Raw genomic sequence first — 16319 nt, forward strand, 5'->3', positions numbered from 1 at the left:
TGTGTGTGCTCTGCACCTGGCTTTGTCTGTGTGTGCTCTGGGCACCTCGCTTTGTCTGTGTGTACTCTGGGCACCTCGCTTTGTCTGTGTGTGCTCTGGGCACCTGGCTTTGTCTGTGTGTGCTCTGGGCACCTGACTTTGTCTGTGTGTTCTCTGGGCACCTCGCTTTGTCTGTGTGTGCTCTGGGCATCTGGCTTTGTCCGTGTGTGCTCTGGGTACCTCGCTTTGTCTGTGTGTACTCTGGGCACCTGGCTTTGTCTGTGTGTGCTCTGGGCACCTGGTTTTGTCTGTGTGTGCTCTGAGCACCTGGCTTTGTCTGTGTGTGCTCTGACCACTCGCTTTGTCTGTGTGTGCTCTGGGCACCTCGCTTTGTCTGTGTGTGCTCTGGGCACCTCGTTTTGTCTGTGTGTGCTCTGGGCACCTGGCTTTGTCTGTGTGTGCTCTGGGCATCTGGCTTTGTCCGTGTGTGCTCTGGGTACCTCGCTTTGTCTGTGTGTACTCTGGGCACCTGGCTTTGTCTGTGTGTGCTCTGGGCACCTGGTTTTGTCTGTGTGTGCTCTGAGCACCTGGCTTTGTCTGTGTGTGCTCTGACCACTCGCTTTGTCTGTGTGTGCTCTGGGCACCTCGCTTTGTCTGTGTGTGCTCTGGGCACCTGGCTTTGTCTGTGTGTGCTCTGAGCACCTGACTTTGTCTGTGCGTACTCTGGGCACCTCGCTTTGTCTGTGTGTGGGGTTTGGATGTGGCCGTATCTCAGCCGATCGTCACCGCCGCACCACGCTCCCCCCTCACTCCCCGCCTCCCCCTCACTTCCCCCTCACTCCTCCCTCCCCTCACTTTCCCCTCCCTCTCCGCGGGGTCACGTGGGGGGCCCTCTCGTCGCTGACACCGTCCCGGGGTGTCATGGACGCCTCCGGGCTCTCGGCGGACGATTGGAATTACCTGGGCGAGGGAAACCGGAATCTGGTCGTCGCTCACCGCGAGGTGCCATCCCCTGGCCGCTCACCCCTCCCACCTCCCTTGACTACGCCGGCGCCTTCCCCGTTCGCCTCGTCTGCTCCCTCGCGCGTGTGCCTCGGTGTCTCGCGCCCCTACCCCCCCTCTCGGCTAGTTTCCCTACCTGACGAAGCGCGCCTCGGCCGGTAGGACGAGGGCCGGCGTACCGGTAGGCCTCATCGTGATCGGGAGTTTCTCTCCACACTCCCCTCTTCACCCACCATGATTTAAATCACGACAGCGATTAAACCGCTTCGGGGATCGTAAACGGAGTGGGGGTACAATGAGGTGGTGTCTGTGGGAGTCGGGGTGGTGTCTGTGGGAGTCGTGGTGGCGTCTGTGCGACTCGGGGTGATGTCTGTGGGAGTCGGGGTGGTGTCTGTGGGAGTCGGGGTGGCGTCTGTGGGAGTCGGGGTGGTGTCTGTGGGAGTCGGGGTGGCGTCTGTGGGAGTCGGGGTGGCGTCTGTGGGAGTTGGGGTGGCGTCTGTGGGAGTCGGGGTGGTGTCTGTTTGACTCGGGGTGGTGTCTTTGGGAGTCGGGGTGGCGTCTGTGGGACTCGGGGTGGCGTCTGTGGGACTCGGGGTGGCGTCTGTGGGACTCGGGGTTGCGTCTGTGGGACTCGGGGTGGCGTCTGTGGGAGTCGGGGTGGCGTCTGTGGGAGTCGGGGTGGCGTCTGTGGGACTCGGGGTGGCGTCTGTGGGAGTCGGGGTGGCGTCTGTGGGACTCGGGGCGGCGTCTATGCGACTCGGGGTGATGTCTGTGGGACTCGGGGCGGCGTCTGTGGGACTCGGGGTGATGTCTGTGGGACTCGGGGTGGCGTCTGTGGGAGTCGGGTGGCGTCTGTGGGACTCGGGGTGGCGTCTGTGGGAGTCGGGGTGGCGTCTGTGGGACTCGGGGCGGCGTCTATGCGATTCGGGGTGATGTCTGTGGGACTCGGGGCGGCGTCTGTGGGACTCGGGGTGATGTCTGTGGGACTCGGGGTGGCGTCTGTGGGAGTCGGGGCGGCGTCCGTGGGAGTCGGGGTGGCGTCTGTGGGAGTCGGGGCGGCGTCCGTGGGAGTCGGGGTGGCGTCTGTGGGACTCGGGGTGGCGTCTGTGGGACTCGGGGCGGCGTCTGTGGGACTCGGGGTGGCGTCTGTAGGAGTCGGGGCGGCGTCCGTGGGAGTCGGGGCGGCGTCCGTGGGAGTCGGGGTGGCGTCCGTGGGACTCTGGGTGGCCGGAATTGGTCAGTACAGCAAGTGGGTTGAGGGGGTGCTGATGGAGCTGTGTGTGTGAAATCACGGGACCGACCGCTGATGTCTCTCATCGCGTCTGTCCAGTGACACAAACTTTTTGATTGCCAAAAACTTTCTGACCCTGTCAACATCTCGAGACTCGGTGGAAGTTTTAACGGTATATGGAAATACTTATTTGTTTAATTGGGTATGCACGCGTGTGTATTGTTGTCGGTGTGGCGGTAAATGCACGCGTAGTGTAAACTACACCTTTTGTGTTACCAGATAAAGCCCACTCTGAGCTATGCAGATCTTTTTCAGAAGAGACCTGGCCACACACGATATCACAACGAAGTGGCTTATCATCATCACGTGTGACATTTATAGCAGCCAAATACTCCAAACGCATGATGGTCATTCTAAATGTGGAGGGGAAAACCGGAGGACCCGGAGAAAAATCCACGGTGACTACGGGGAGAGAGACACACACGCAAACTCCAAATATACAGCAGGCGTCAGGGTCGGAATCGAACCCACGACCTCCTGCATACCAGGCGAGGAAGTTAACATCTCCTAGCCACCGCGGCGCCTAGTATGCTGTCATTATCAGCCATGGTCAATCCACTGCTGGATGAACGCCTTCTCGTGTCGTCGCCGTCTTCTCGCGGGTGCGATTCCTCTGTTGGCTGCCACTCCGTGCTTGGTCTCAGTCACGGCTCTCTCCTCTTCGCGACGCGCCCTCCGATGAGCACGTTTGGTTCACATACGGTGCGAAATAAGTCACGCACATCCTGCCCATGCCTTCATCCCCCCCCCCACCACTCTATAGTTTCTTGGTGGTCAATACGATGCCTCCAAACTCGCGCTTTGTTCTCCCGGTCCCTCGGTGTACCCCAGTGGAGTTTTCTAGCGGGGTATTTATCCACGCGTTTCTCTACAATCGTCAGATTTGTGTTTTGCTTCACTTTGCCGTTGTCTACATGTCTGTAAGCGATCGCTTTAGTGCATCGTTTACACCACGCGTTGTTTACACCACGCATCGTTTACACCATGTTTATTTATGGGTCCTGTATTTTTTATTTTTTATTCCTCATGATAATACCATCGTGTTTCCGGCCGTATCTGCATTACAATTAATATGGCAGATTTAAATGAGTCTCTTATACATTAAACGTGCTATTTTACAATAATCTATATTAAACTTCTTTCTTCTTGAAAAAGTACATTTTTATATTGGGATTATGATTTGCTGTCTATTTAGTATTTTGCTTATCTGTTATTGTTTTTGTGACCAGAGCACGCCAAAAAGCAAACAGTACAATGCCAATGCACTGTCATTAATCATACTCTTGGGTCTTTCGGTCAAGTCACGTAAATAAAAAAAAATAGATCACGACGTTTTGATCGCAACACAAGCAATCATCTTCAGGTGAGAGAGAGAGAGAAAGCTGTTGAGACAAGGTCTTATATAGGCCTGAGATGGGTGCATCAAGGTAGGAGGGTGGAGCTAGAGATGGTCCAACCAACGGAGGCTGGGGCAGTGACCTTTGTATTGTGAGAGATTAGCATGTCAATGGCTGGGGCAGTGGCCTTTGTATTGCGAGAGATTAGCCTGTCCTGAGAAGGGTGCATCAAGGGGGTGGAGCTAGAGATGGTTCAACCACAGACGCTGGGGCGCTGGACACCCAGCCTGTCAATACAAAGACATCCAACCTAGTAATGAAACTCAGTCAGGTGACATCGGTAGAAAGGATGGAAACATCATAGCAAGTTAAGACTTTACCTGGTTAATCACGTCCTTCCAATGATTTCTCAATTTGTACCCATCTTCTCGGTTGAAGTTGTGTCTGTTTATAGATCTGGATGGCTTCATCAACAAATCTTTGATGATAGCCAGTGGGTTTGCAGAGTACCTTCATCTTGGAAAAAATCTATATTGTGTGAGCCCACAGCGTTAAAACAATGATCAGCCACGGCCGAAGTATTGGTCCTGCCGTGTTTCAGATCCGCCTTGTGTTCACGAACATGGTCCGAAACATGTTGTTTAGTTTCCTCAATGTAACTACTGCCGCAGACACAACTTAGTTTGTAGACACCGGGGTATTGCATGTCAGGGATCACATCCTTCACAGATGGGATCAGATCACGAATTTATGTACAGGGTTTAATCGAACCTGGATCGTGTGTTATTTCATGATTTTGGAAATCTTTTTGGTGACCCCTGCTATGTATGGCAAGGTAATGGTTTTGATTGGGTCCTCAGATGTTTTTTTCCCTACGGTTGGGGTGACAGCTTTGCGGATTGTACGGTGGGGGTTATCCATTCATCTTGAGGGCCTGGTGTACGTGCTCCAGTTCACTGGCTAGGTGCTGGTCGGAGATGCAACAGGCCCTATGGTGTAGGGTTTTGATGAGGGAATTCTTCTGGGCTGGATGGTGGTGGGAGTCAGGTTTTAGATAGGCATCCGTGTGGGTGGCTTTCCTGTAGACAGTGTCCCAATGAGCCATCTGGTCTCTTTTCGATTGAAACATCCAAGAATGGTAACTTGCCATTCTTTTCCACTTCCATGGTGAATTTGATGGCTGGGTGTATGGAATTTGTGGTTGAAGAATTGGTTCAGTGCTCGAGGGCCATGTGGCCAGATGACGAACGTCACCTTCCACAAGGAAGGGCGTAGGATGGATACCTGGATGGCATCTGTCTAAATTTTTTCCATGAAAACATTGGCTACCACTGGCGATAAGGGAAAACCCATTGGGGTACCTTCATCTTATTTGTAGAATGTACCATTCCAGGTGAAGTAAGTGTTGGTAAGACAGTGTCTCACCAGGGTTGGTGCATCAGCATTCAGTCCTTGTTGGACCAAATCTTCAATGATTGCAATGGTGTCAGGCACAGGAACTTTGGTGAAAAGAGAGACCACATCGAAACTAACAAGCAAATCACTTGGAGATAGTGAGATGTCTTTAATTACAGAAACCAAATGAGCTGAATTAAGTACAGCTGAGGTGGTCTGGCCAGTGAATTGAAGCAAGGTCTCAGACAGAAATCGGGTCAGTTTGTCGGTGGGTGAGTCAATGGTGGAGATGATAGGACGGAGCGGTGTACCTTCTTTATGGATTTTTGGTAAGCCATAAAATATGGGTGGTCTAGCAGCGGAGGGTTTTAGAGAGAGCCGCTTGGTTGGTTCAATTAATGATGTTGAATCAGTGATGATATTGTTGGTTTTTGTAACCAGGTGGTTGGTAAGATCTCTATTGATTTTGGTATAGCTGCCATCATTGAGTTGGTCCTGAATTTTGTTATTGTATGTGATTTAATCCATGATGACAGTGGCATTGCCCTTGTCAGCTGAGAGGATGACTGTCATCTCTCTTTTTCAGTTGAGCAAGCTCAAAACGCTCATCCTTGCTCAAGTTGTTAATGGGTGTCTTAGTGTTTTTGAGAATTGCAGCGATTTCCGATCTCGCCACATCTGCAGGAATGTGTTCCAAACCTTTGAGGGCTACGTCGACCTGGGTAATGATATCATCAACTGGGATGTGTTTAGGGGTGACTGCGAAATCAACCCTTTAGCTAGTACCGATTTTAGGCTGTCAGAAATTGGGCTGTTACTCTGATTGATAACAATCTTGTTAACGTCTAACTTGTTAATGTGTGGATCAGGCTTCTTCTTAGACAAGAGGCTGAATTTGGAAATCAGGTTAACTTTACATTTGGCTGACATTAAGGTGGCTGAAGAAGCTGTCATGTTATCTACACGGTCACAATCAGATGTAGACATTTTTTCTGTCAATGTTAAGTGTGATTGTAAGAGAGTCTTGTCTAAACTATCTAGTTCAATGTCATTTATCAATTAATGCATTAACCATGCACAGTACTTGTGGTGAACATGCAAACAAACATGGCTCTGATAATATGATGCATTGTCTATGAAACTGATTGGCCTACACCAGAGATAGCAGCCTTCTTTAGGGCCTAGTCTCACCCAGTGTCTAACCAGAGAATAAAGCCAAAACGCAAACAGTACAAAGACGATGTACGTATCAGAGCATTTATAGCTCGGGGTGAGCAGCTACAAAGGTCCCCATGATCTCGCTGTTATTCATTAAATCTTGACTTAAAGCTTTCGTGACTGCAGGAATTCATATTCTTTGGGTCTTTCGCTAGAGTCACGTAGATAGGTTCAAAGAAATAACAAAAACTATGACGTTTCGATCGCAACACAAGTGGTCGTCATCAGGAAAAGGGGGTTATCTTCATTGGCTGCTGACATTTGGGCTACGCCCATTTCAAACCTTTATAAACAGTTTGCCTTTAGAAGCTACCCCCCTTTTCCAGATGACGACCACTTGTGTTGCGATTGAAACATCGTAGTTTTTTGTTATTTTCTTTTAACCTATCTACGTCACTTTACTGTTCTTCATTATCTTCTTGGTTCTTTCGGTAAAGTCACGTAGAAGGGAAGTAATAAAATAATAAAAATAAAACATAATAAATAATTCTCACGACGTTTCGGCCACAACGCAAGCAGCCGTCCTCAGGTGAAAACCAGGTCTGTCGGGGAGACAGCGTCTGAATGAAACAGCACACGAGCTTGGAGCATATATATAAGCTGGGTTGGAAGGGGGGGAAAGGGCGCTTCGACAAAAGAATTTGCATATCAAGAGGAATTTAGCATATTTATGGGAAATGCAGGAATGTGATTAGTACTACATATACCCGTGCATTATGCAAGATTAGCAGCATCAAAGGGAGGGGATATGGGAAATGCAGGTATGTGAATAGTACTAATTATGCCCGTGCATTATGCAGGATTAGCAGCATCAAAGTAAGGGGTAGCATTAATAAAGGGAAGGAATGTTAATAGTATGTAGCTGCAGTAACTAAAACCAACACGTAAACAACTAAAGTATAAACTACATAGTATCATCAGTATACTAACTATACTCTACAATAAGCTGAGTTACTAACAGTAAGTAATACATTACAATTCTACGTCGTAAAAATTATATAATATGCTTCCATCTAAACTTTATTCTCTTACAACACACGAGTCTACACTGCACTATATACTGCCATAGACAAACCCAACATTAAATTACATACTGTATTGCTATAAACCACCCTATACCTTATACATTATAATATAACACTATGTATTATTCTACCCACCCTAATGTATATCATACTCCTATATATTCACTATACAATTACGATACTATATATTACTTTGGACATTTATTAAGCATATAAATGTTATACTATTTGTTATTATACACTGTACCATTGACCGTCGTGTCAATGGGTGAGTAGTGGTAGGAAACTTGCAGCGGAGTAAAGAAACCATTCCCTGCAGAGAATACAATGCCAGTGAGTGGAACGCGGTCTGAAAGTCACCGTAAACGTGAACACAATCAGTTAAGATCCGAAATGGTTTATTACGTCCTTCCAATGATTGCTAAGCCAGAATCCATCTTCTCGGTTGAAATTGTCTCTGTGTTTGTATATGTGGATTGCCTCATGAACGAATCTCTCATGGTAGCCAGATGGTTTGCAGAGAACCTCTGTCTTGGAGAAGTCAATGTCATGTGACCCCACTGAATTGTAACAGTGATCTGCCACGGCTGAGGTGTTTGTCCTACCGTGTTTCAAGTCTGCTTTATGTTCACGGATGCGGTCCGAGACATGTCGTTTCGTTTCTCCAATGTAACTGCTACCACAGAGGCAACTTAGTTTGTAGACGCCAGGGTACTGTATGTCTGGAACCACATCTTTTACAGACGGGACCAGATCACGGATTTTATGTACTGTGTTGAATCGGACCTGGATCTTGTGTTTAATCAGGATTTTGGAGATCTTTTTTGTGACCCCAGCAATGTAGGGTAAGGTGATGGTCTTGAAAGGCTCCTCAACAGGATCCTTCTTGATGGTTGGAGTGATGGCCTTGCGGATTGTGTAGTCGGAGTAACCATTAGCCTTAAGAGCTTGGCGTACGTGTTTGAGTTCACTGGCAATGTGTTCCTGGTCTGAAATGCATTGGTCTCTATGGTATAGAGTCTTGATGAGGGAATTCTTCTGGGATGGATGGTGGTGGGAATCCGGTTTCAGGTAAGCATCCATATGGGTTGCTTTCCTGTAGACAGAGTGGCTCATTGAACCATCAGGTCTCCTTTTAATTAGGACATCCAAAAAGGGTAGCTTGCCATCTTTTTCGACTCCCATGGTGAATCTGATGGCTGGGTGTATGGAATTGATGAGGACGGCTGCTTGCGTTGTGGCCAAAACGTCGTGAGAATTATTTTATTGTTTTATTTTTATTATTTTATTATTTCCCTTCTACGTGACTTTACCGAAAGAACCAAGAATATGAATCCCTGCAGTCACGAAAGCTTTAAATGGAAATGTTCTTCATTAGTGATTTATTTAACTGTGACATGTTTCCTACGTCTGGGAAGCGGCGGTATTGTCTTTTGTTGATGAAACCCGATTCAAGAGCTTATTGGCTCAAAGGATCATTCAAAATAAACTTGAAACTGAACTGAACTGCCACAGGAGGGAGAATAACAGCACTCGATGCATCGTGTAGGGGACACGTTGGGCGCGTGTCTCGAGGCCCTCCCTCAGATTTCCCGTTCGAGTGAGACTCGGCATTGGTGGTGCTCGTCTACGGTTTGCAGCCCTGAGCCCAGCTGTGGAAATTTCCTTATTCCTCACCACTTTTTTAATGCTTCATCACAAAGGGGGTTACTCATTTGAACTGATGGGCTGAAACCGACGACACCCCAAGCAGGATTTGAACTCGCGACCTTGAGGTTGCTGCGGGCGCCCGATCTCACACCGAGCAGCCGCCTTGCTGGTGAAAACTCCGAGGCAGCGGTGGCCAACTGGCGTCTTCCGAGCCCAGCACTCGCCTCTTTAATCCGCGTTGGTGAGATGTTGTGAGGTGTTAACTACCTCGCCTGGTATGCAGGAGGTCGTGGGTTGGATCCCAGCCCTAACGATGCCTGCTGCTGCATATTTGGAGTTTGCGGTGTCTCTCTCTCTTCCCGTGGTGGCGTGGATTTTTCTCCCGGTTTTCCGGTTTTTCCCTCCACATTTAGAATCAACATCACAAGTTTCGAGTATTTGGCTGCTATAAATTTCCACGTGATGATGATGAGCCACTTTGTTGAGTTTTCATTTGTGATAACCAGGTTGCTTCTGAATAAGAGCTCCATAGCTCAATGGGCCTTACCTGGTAAAATAAAAAGTTTAGTTTCAATCGAAGCGGGCAGGATGTAGAATGCCCTATCACAGTCGTAGTAAAGAATAATGAACGCCTCGTGTTGTGCTGAAAATTGCCAATATAACACACACACATATATATAGACACATATATATAGCTGTTTGCAGAACTGACGGCTACTTTTTGGTTCTTGGTCTGTTACAGGCTTTGCCAACCCCTGCTCTACGTCCATATTTCGTACGTGTCCACGCGTATCTGCTCTATTTAGCATGTGCAGTCCGACAACTATTCGATGCAAGGATCCTTCTGGAAAGTAATATACCGCTTTCCTGCGTAAATAGGGGGATTTAGTAGCGGAGGGAGGCTCATTTAGGCGAACGAAGGGCGTAGCCTTGCTTGCTGCCTCACCGCACAACAGCCAACTCGGTGGCAACCAGGTATTTATGAGTCACGCTAAGCGGCCGTTAATTCTCACTGGTGGTCATACGTGGAGTGATCCTACGACTCCCAGTCTCAGATCCGGCTGGAACTACTTTACAAGGGCGCACAGGGCGGCAGAGTGGGCCCAGTAGTAGCGCATGCGCCTCGAAGCAAGAAGGACCTGGGTTTCATTAACTAATAAGGTGCCTTTCTGTATGCGGTTTGTTTGTTGTCCCTCTGTTGTGCAGAGGGTGAGCATGTGGCTGAGGTTGTGTGACGAGGTGAGTGGTAGTGTAGCGGTTAGCGCTACGCTGCGCTATGAACCCGGAGACCCAAGTTCGATTGCCGCTCACGGCCAACACCAGTGACGGTTATCTGAATCGGTCCTGGGCCTCCCTTAGGTCGACTCAGCCTCAAACGAGTACCTTGTGCGGTGTGTAAACATCGCCACTGGGGAGACAATGGCGGCTGGGCGTGGTGCTGGCCACCCACCCGCTCATGTGCCGTACCGGCCTTCATAGGTGCTCGCTAACAGCACTTGCCCAACAGTCTGTTCAAGCTACATGGGGGATCTTTGTCTTTGTAATTGAGTGAGTGTTTGCAGTTTGCATGTCTTTCCCTGTTCTGCATGGGTATCCTCTGGGTTCCTCCCATAAATAAGCCTTCGCTTGCCACAAATGAACCACAATACCTCGCTGATCTCGTCAAGGAGCAGAAACCATTACGCAAACTTCGGTCACCCTCGCAGCAATGGCGGCTTTTGGCCGGCCATTGAAGAAAAACGGTGGTTACTGCATCACGCGCTTTGGCATGCGTATCTGCGGCTGTCTGGAACGCTCTTCCTTCAGATGTTAGGAAGCTACTGCGTGAGCTATGCACTTTTAAATCATCTATATTGAAAACTAATTTCTTTATAACAGATTTTTTTGTGTTTCTTGTCCTTTCCCTGCATCTACGATTATCGCGGTTGGCTACGTACGGTGCGAAAGGCGTTCAACGTGCACACGTACTGCAATGTAACCGGTGTTGGTCGAACATTCCAATGCTGAAAACCACCTGCAAATTATCATTCAATTGGGATTACACGGTAGCGACATGAGAAAACGTGGCAGGACGCTCACGAGACTCCGCTGCCGATCGAAGTCCTCGCATCACGCCGTGTCGGCTCTCGGTACTCGTTTGGACGTCCCTCACCACTTCCGGGCAGTGCGGACTGGTGACGGCTCATAAGTGGATAACTGTCCCTGTCGCGTTTTGCGCACGCCCGTCAATTACACCGCCAACAAATTTAATGAACCCACGTGCAACCAACGCGGCGGATATCAGGATGGATGAATTTCCCCGTGACTTCCTTGTGGCACCCATTTATGTTGAGACAACAGTGAAACCTTGGATTGCGAGCATAATTCGTTCCGGAAACGTGCTCGTAATCCAAAGCGTATATCAAAGCGAATTTTCCCCATAAGAAATCATGGAAACTCAGATGATTCGTTCCACAACCCAAAAATATTCATATAACAATGATTAATACAAAATACTGTACCTTTTTATATTTAGATTTAAATTCAATATAAAGTAATCAAATGTATTAATTACATTTAATCGTGGCAGGTGTGAGGGAGACGAGAGAGAGGAGAGGAGGAGGGTTATTGTGTCGGACGACTTTCACTGTCAGTAACGGAATCACTGCCATCTGTTGGCTCACTGGAATCTTTTTCTTTTTGAGCGACTTTAACAAGGAACCTATCCAATGACACTTACTTTTGCCCCATTTTAAACCTTTTTCTTCATGGGGGCCATTGTTGCAGTACAGTTACTAAAGAACAGTCACTATACATGGACACAAAATAAAAAAAATGCTTTACGCACACACACGTGGTCACAATACTATAGTAAACAGTATACGTTCGCACGGATGTTGACTATACGAGTGAGGCACGCCGACTGAGACCGAGCATGGGAGATGGTTACCCACAATCCCGCAGCGAGAGAGAGAAGAACCATTGGCTCAGTTGTGATCACGTGACGCTCGGCAGACAAAGCGTATACTGTACGTACTGCTCGTATTGCAAGACCTCGCTCGTTTATCAAATAATTATTTATTTGAAAAAATTTGCTCGTCATGCAAAACACTCGCAGACCAAGTTACTCGCAATCCAAGGTTTCACTGTATTTGGCAGCTGTTCTACATTCCACGTGATGAGCCACTTAGTTGAGCTGTAGTTTGTGATCACCAGGTCGCTTCTGAAAAAGAGCTCAGAATGTGGAGGGAAGACCCGGAAAAAAATCCACCCAACCATGGGAAGAGAGACACTCACATTCCACCGTGATGATGATGAGAGAGAGAGACACGCAAACTCCAAATATACAGCAGGCATCAGGGTTGTGATCATACCCACGACCTCTTGCATACTAGGCGAGGTAGCTAACATCTCATCACTGTGATGATGAATGAGAGAGAAAGAGGCAAACTCCAAACATTCAGCAGGCGTTGCAAAATCTCACGCACAGCCGTTTCAAAACCTTCGTGAAATACAACTGAGCACAAATAAATAAACGAGTTGGAACGGCTTTCTGCTGCTGCCCTGGAAAGCTGGTAGTGAGTCTATATTTAGGACAACCACTCTGCTGTTTATCTATCCTTCAAAGTGGTGCTTGTGTTAAAGACCCTGGAGGGAGGGATGATGGGCTGAGTCAATCCACCGCCCCTACCAACCGGGAGTTGAACTCGCAATCTCGCGATCGGTGCGAGCCGCTCGCTCCACTGCTGAGTCCCCTGGCCGGTAGTGCAGATGACAGGTAGCAAACGGGACTGACGGTGCAGGCGTCGCTCGCTAGAATCGGTGGTAACGGCACTGACGGTGCAGGCGTTACTCGCTAGAGTCGGTGGTAAGGGCACTGAAGGTGCACGAGTCACTCGCTAGAGTCGGTGGTAACGGCACTGACGGTGCACGAGTCACTCGCTAGAGTCGGTGGTAACGGCTGTGATGGTGCACGAGTCACTCGCTAGAGTCGGTGGTAACGTCACTGACGGTGCAGGCGTTACTCGCTAGAGTCGGTGGTAAGGGCACTGACGGTGCACGAGTCACTCACTAGAGTCGGTGGTAACGTCACTGACGGTGCACGAGTCACTCGCTAGAGTCGGTGGTAACGTCACTGACGGTGCACGTGTCATTCGCTAGAGTCGGTGGTAAGGGCACTGACGGTGCACGAGTCACTCGCTAGAGTCGGTGGTAACGTCGCTGATGGTGCAGGCGTTACTCGCTAGAGTCGGTGGTAAGGGCACTGACGGTGCACGCGTCACTCGCTAGAGTCGGTGGTAACGTCACTGACGGTGCACGAGTCACTCGCTAGAGTCGGTGGTAACGTCACTGACGGTGCACGTGTCATTCGCTAGAGTCGGTGGTAAGGGCACTGACGGTGCACGAGTCACTCGCTAGAGTCGGTGGTAACGTCACTGATGGTGCAGGCGTTACTCGCTAGAGTCGGTGGTAAGGGCACTGACGGTGCACGCGTCACTCGCTAGAGTCGGTGGTAACGTCACTGACGGTGCACGAGTCACTCGCTAGAGTCGGTGGTAACGTCACTGACGGTGCACGTGTCATTCGCTAGAGTCGGTGGTAAGGGCACTGACGGTGCACGAGTCACTCGCTAGAGTCGGTGGTAACGGCACTGACGGTGCACGTGTCACTCGCTAGAGTCGGTGGTAACGGCTGTGACGGTGCACGAGTCACTCGCTAGAGTCGGTGGTAACGGCTGTGACGGTGCACGAGTCACTCGCTAGAGTCGGTGGTAACGGCACTGACGGTGCACGCGTCACTCGCTAGAGTCGGTGGTAACGTCACTGACGGTGCACGAGTCACTCGCTAGAGTCGGTGGTAACGTCACTGACGGTGCACGTGTCATTCGCTAGAGTCGGTGGTAAGGGCACTGACGGTGCACGAGTCACTCGCTAGAGTCGGTGGTAACGGCACTGACGGTGCACGTGTCATTCGCTAGAGTCGGTGGTAAGGGCACTGACGGTGCACGTGTCACTCGCTAGAGTCGGTGGTAACGTCACTGACGGTGCACGAGTCACTCGCTAGAGTCGGTGGTAAGGGCACTGACGGTGCACGAGTCACTCGCTAGAGTTGTTGGTAACGGCTGTGACGGTGCACGAGTCACTCGCTAGAGTCGGTGGTAACGTCACTGACGGTGCAGGCGTCACTCGCTAGAGTTGGTGGTAACGACACTGACGGTGCACGAGTCACTCGCTAGAGTCGGTGGTAACGGCACTGACGGTGCACGCGTCACTCGCTAGAGTCGGTGGTAAGGGCACTGACGGTGCACGCGTCACTCGCTAGAGTCGGTGGTAACGGCACTGACGGTGCACGAGTCACTCGCTAGAGTCGGTGGTAACGGCACTGACGGTGCACGCGTCACTCGCTAGAGTCGGTGGTAACGGCACTGACGGTGCACGCGTCACTCGCTAGAGTCGGTGGTAACGGCACTGACGGTGCACGCGTCACTCGCTAGAGTCGGTGGTAACGGCATTGACGGTGCACGTGTCACTCGCTAGAGTCGGTGGTAACGGCACTGACGGTGCACGAGTCACTCGCTAGAGTCGGTGGTAACGTCACTGACAGTGCACGAGTCACTCGCTAGAGTCGGTGGTAACGGCACTGACGGTGCACGAGTCACTCGCTAGAGTCGGTGGTAACGGCATTGACGGTGCACGTGTCACTCGCTAGAGTCGGTGGTAACGGCACTGACGGTGCACGAGTCACTCGCTAGAGTCGGTGGTAACGTCACTGACAGTGCACGAGTCACTCGCTAGAGTCGGTGGTAACGGCACTGACGGTGCACGAGTCATTCGCTAGAGTCGGTGGTAACGGCACTGACGGTGCACGAGTCACTCGCTAGAGTCGGTGGTAACGGCACTGACGATGCACGAGTCACTCGCTAGAGTCGGTGGTAACGGCACTGACGGTGCACGAGTCACTCGCTAGAGTCGGTGGTAACGTCACTGACGGTGCACGAGTCACTCTCTAGAGTCGGTGGTAACGGCACTGACGGTGCACGCGTTACTCGCTATGGTCGGTGGTAACCGGACAGGCAAGAATCCGAAACGGCGCTGTGGCTGGAATCGTGATACCAAATGACGACGGCGATTTACCGGAGCGCTGCGCCCCGTGCCGGGGTGGCAGAGGGGGGTGGGAAACGATCGCCGAAGCCGCAGCCATGTGCCACGACGGGCCGACTGATTCACTGTGTCCAACCCGAGCCAACTTATCCGGCGCCTCCGTGCCGGCGTCGGTGCACAACGGGAGCCGTGTCTCCGCATGCTTGGGGTGGCGCGAGACGCCAGCGGCGGCGCTATAATTCACCCTTGGGTACGAATCGGCTTGGGCAGCATTGATTTTACACAATTAGATACTCTGTGATGACCATAGGGGTCTCTCTCTGTTGCTCCGTCGCCGGCGCTGTCTCCGCGTGGCTATTCGTGCGCCTGTTTAATTTGCATCAGGACCACACCGCACCCCCCCCCCCCCCCTTTGCCACGGCATTGAAAATGTGCACTGGCCATCTCTGAGCATCCACTCTCTTTCTCTCTCCCAGCTTCTCTCTGTCCGTTAGCTCTGAAGAAGGGCCATTGCCCGAAACGTCTCGTAATGTAATGTGAATGCCGCGTGGTGCTGCTGAGTTATCGTGAGCCGGCCCCGTCCGAGATTACACTCCAGTTCAGGTTTGACGCCACTCTCACCCTGCTCGTCGCGTCACTCTCCCGAGTTGCACAAGCGGAGTGCTCAGTCCCCCACTCAGTCCCCCGCTCAGTCTCCCACTCAGTCCCCCACTCAGTTCCCCCACTCAGTCTCCCACTCAGTCCCCCCATTCAGTCTCCCACTCAGTCTCCCACTCAGTCCCCCCACTCAGTCCCCCACTCAGTCTCCCACTCGGTCCCCCACTCGGTCCCCACTCAGTCTCCCGCTCAGTCCCCCGCTCAGTCCCCCGCTCAGTCCCCCGCTCAGTCCCCCGCTCAGTCCCCCGCTCAGTCCCCCCACTCAGTCCCCCGCTCAGTCTCCCGCTCAGTCCCCCGCTCAGTCCCCCGCTCAGTCCCCCGCTCAGTCCCTTCCTGGGGCCAGGATGACGTCAGACCTCAGGGAGTTGCTCTTTGTGTCACTGAGAGAATAAGGGAGGCGTGGGATCGTGGCAGTGACGAGGCGGTGGTGTGGGTGTTTGTACACGCCTAGGAATGTGTCCGAGCGAATGAATGTAAGCGGTGGCGTACTGGTTCACGCACTGCACTGCAGAGCTGGCGATCCCGATTCGATGCCCGCTCGCGACTGCCATCGGTCACGAGTATCTCAATGGGTTCTGGGCCTCACCTGGGTCGACTTAGCCTTACATGAGCACCTGGTTCACTGTTAAACATCAACACCGGGGAGACAAAGGCAGCCGAGTGTGGTGTTGGCCACACCTACTCC

General features: G+C 51.1%; 1 protein-coding gene across 1 annotated transcript in view; it reads left to right on the plus strand.

The window, feature by feature from the left end:
* Positions 1-865: 865 nt before the first annotated feature.
* Positions 866-16319, plus strand: part of IPPK (inositol-pentakisphosphate 2-kinase) — a 73899-nt gene continuing 58445 nt past the window's right edge. Inside the window, exon 1 of the mRNA XM_078874003.1 lies at positions 866-981. Coding sequence (XP_078730129.1) covers positions 901-981 — 81 coding nt within the window. The 5' untranslated portion in view covers positions 866-900. The remainder of the gene's footprint in view (positions 982-16319) is intronic.

This window comes from Lampetra fluviatilis, chromosome 38 (assembly GCF_964198595.1).
Source record: "Lampetra fluviatilis chromosome 38, kcLamFluv1.1, whole genome shotgun sequence".
In the NCBI taxonomy this organism is placed as follows: Eukaryota; Metazoa; Chordata; class Hyperoartia; order Petromyzontiformes; family Petromyzontidae; genus Lampetra; species Lampetra fluviatilis.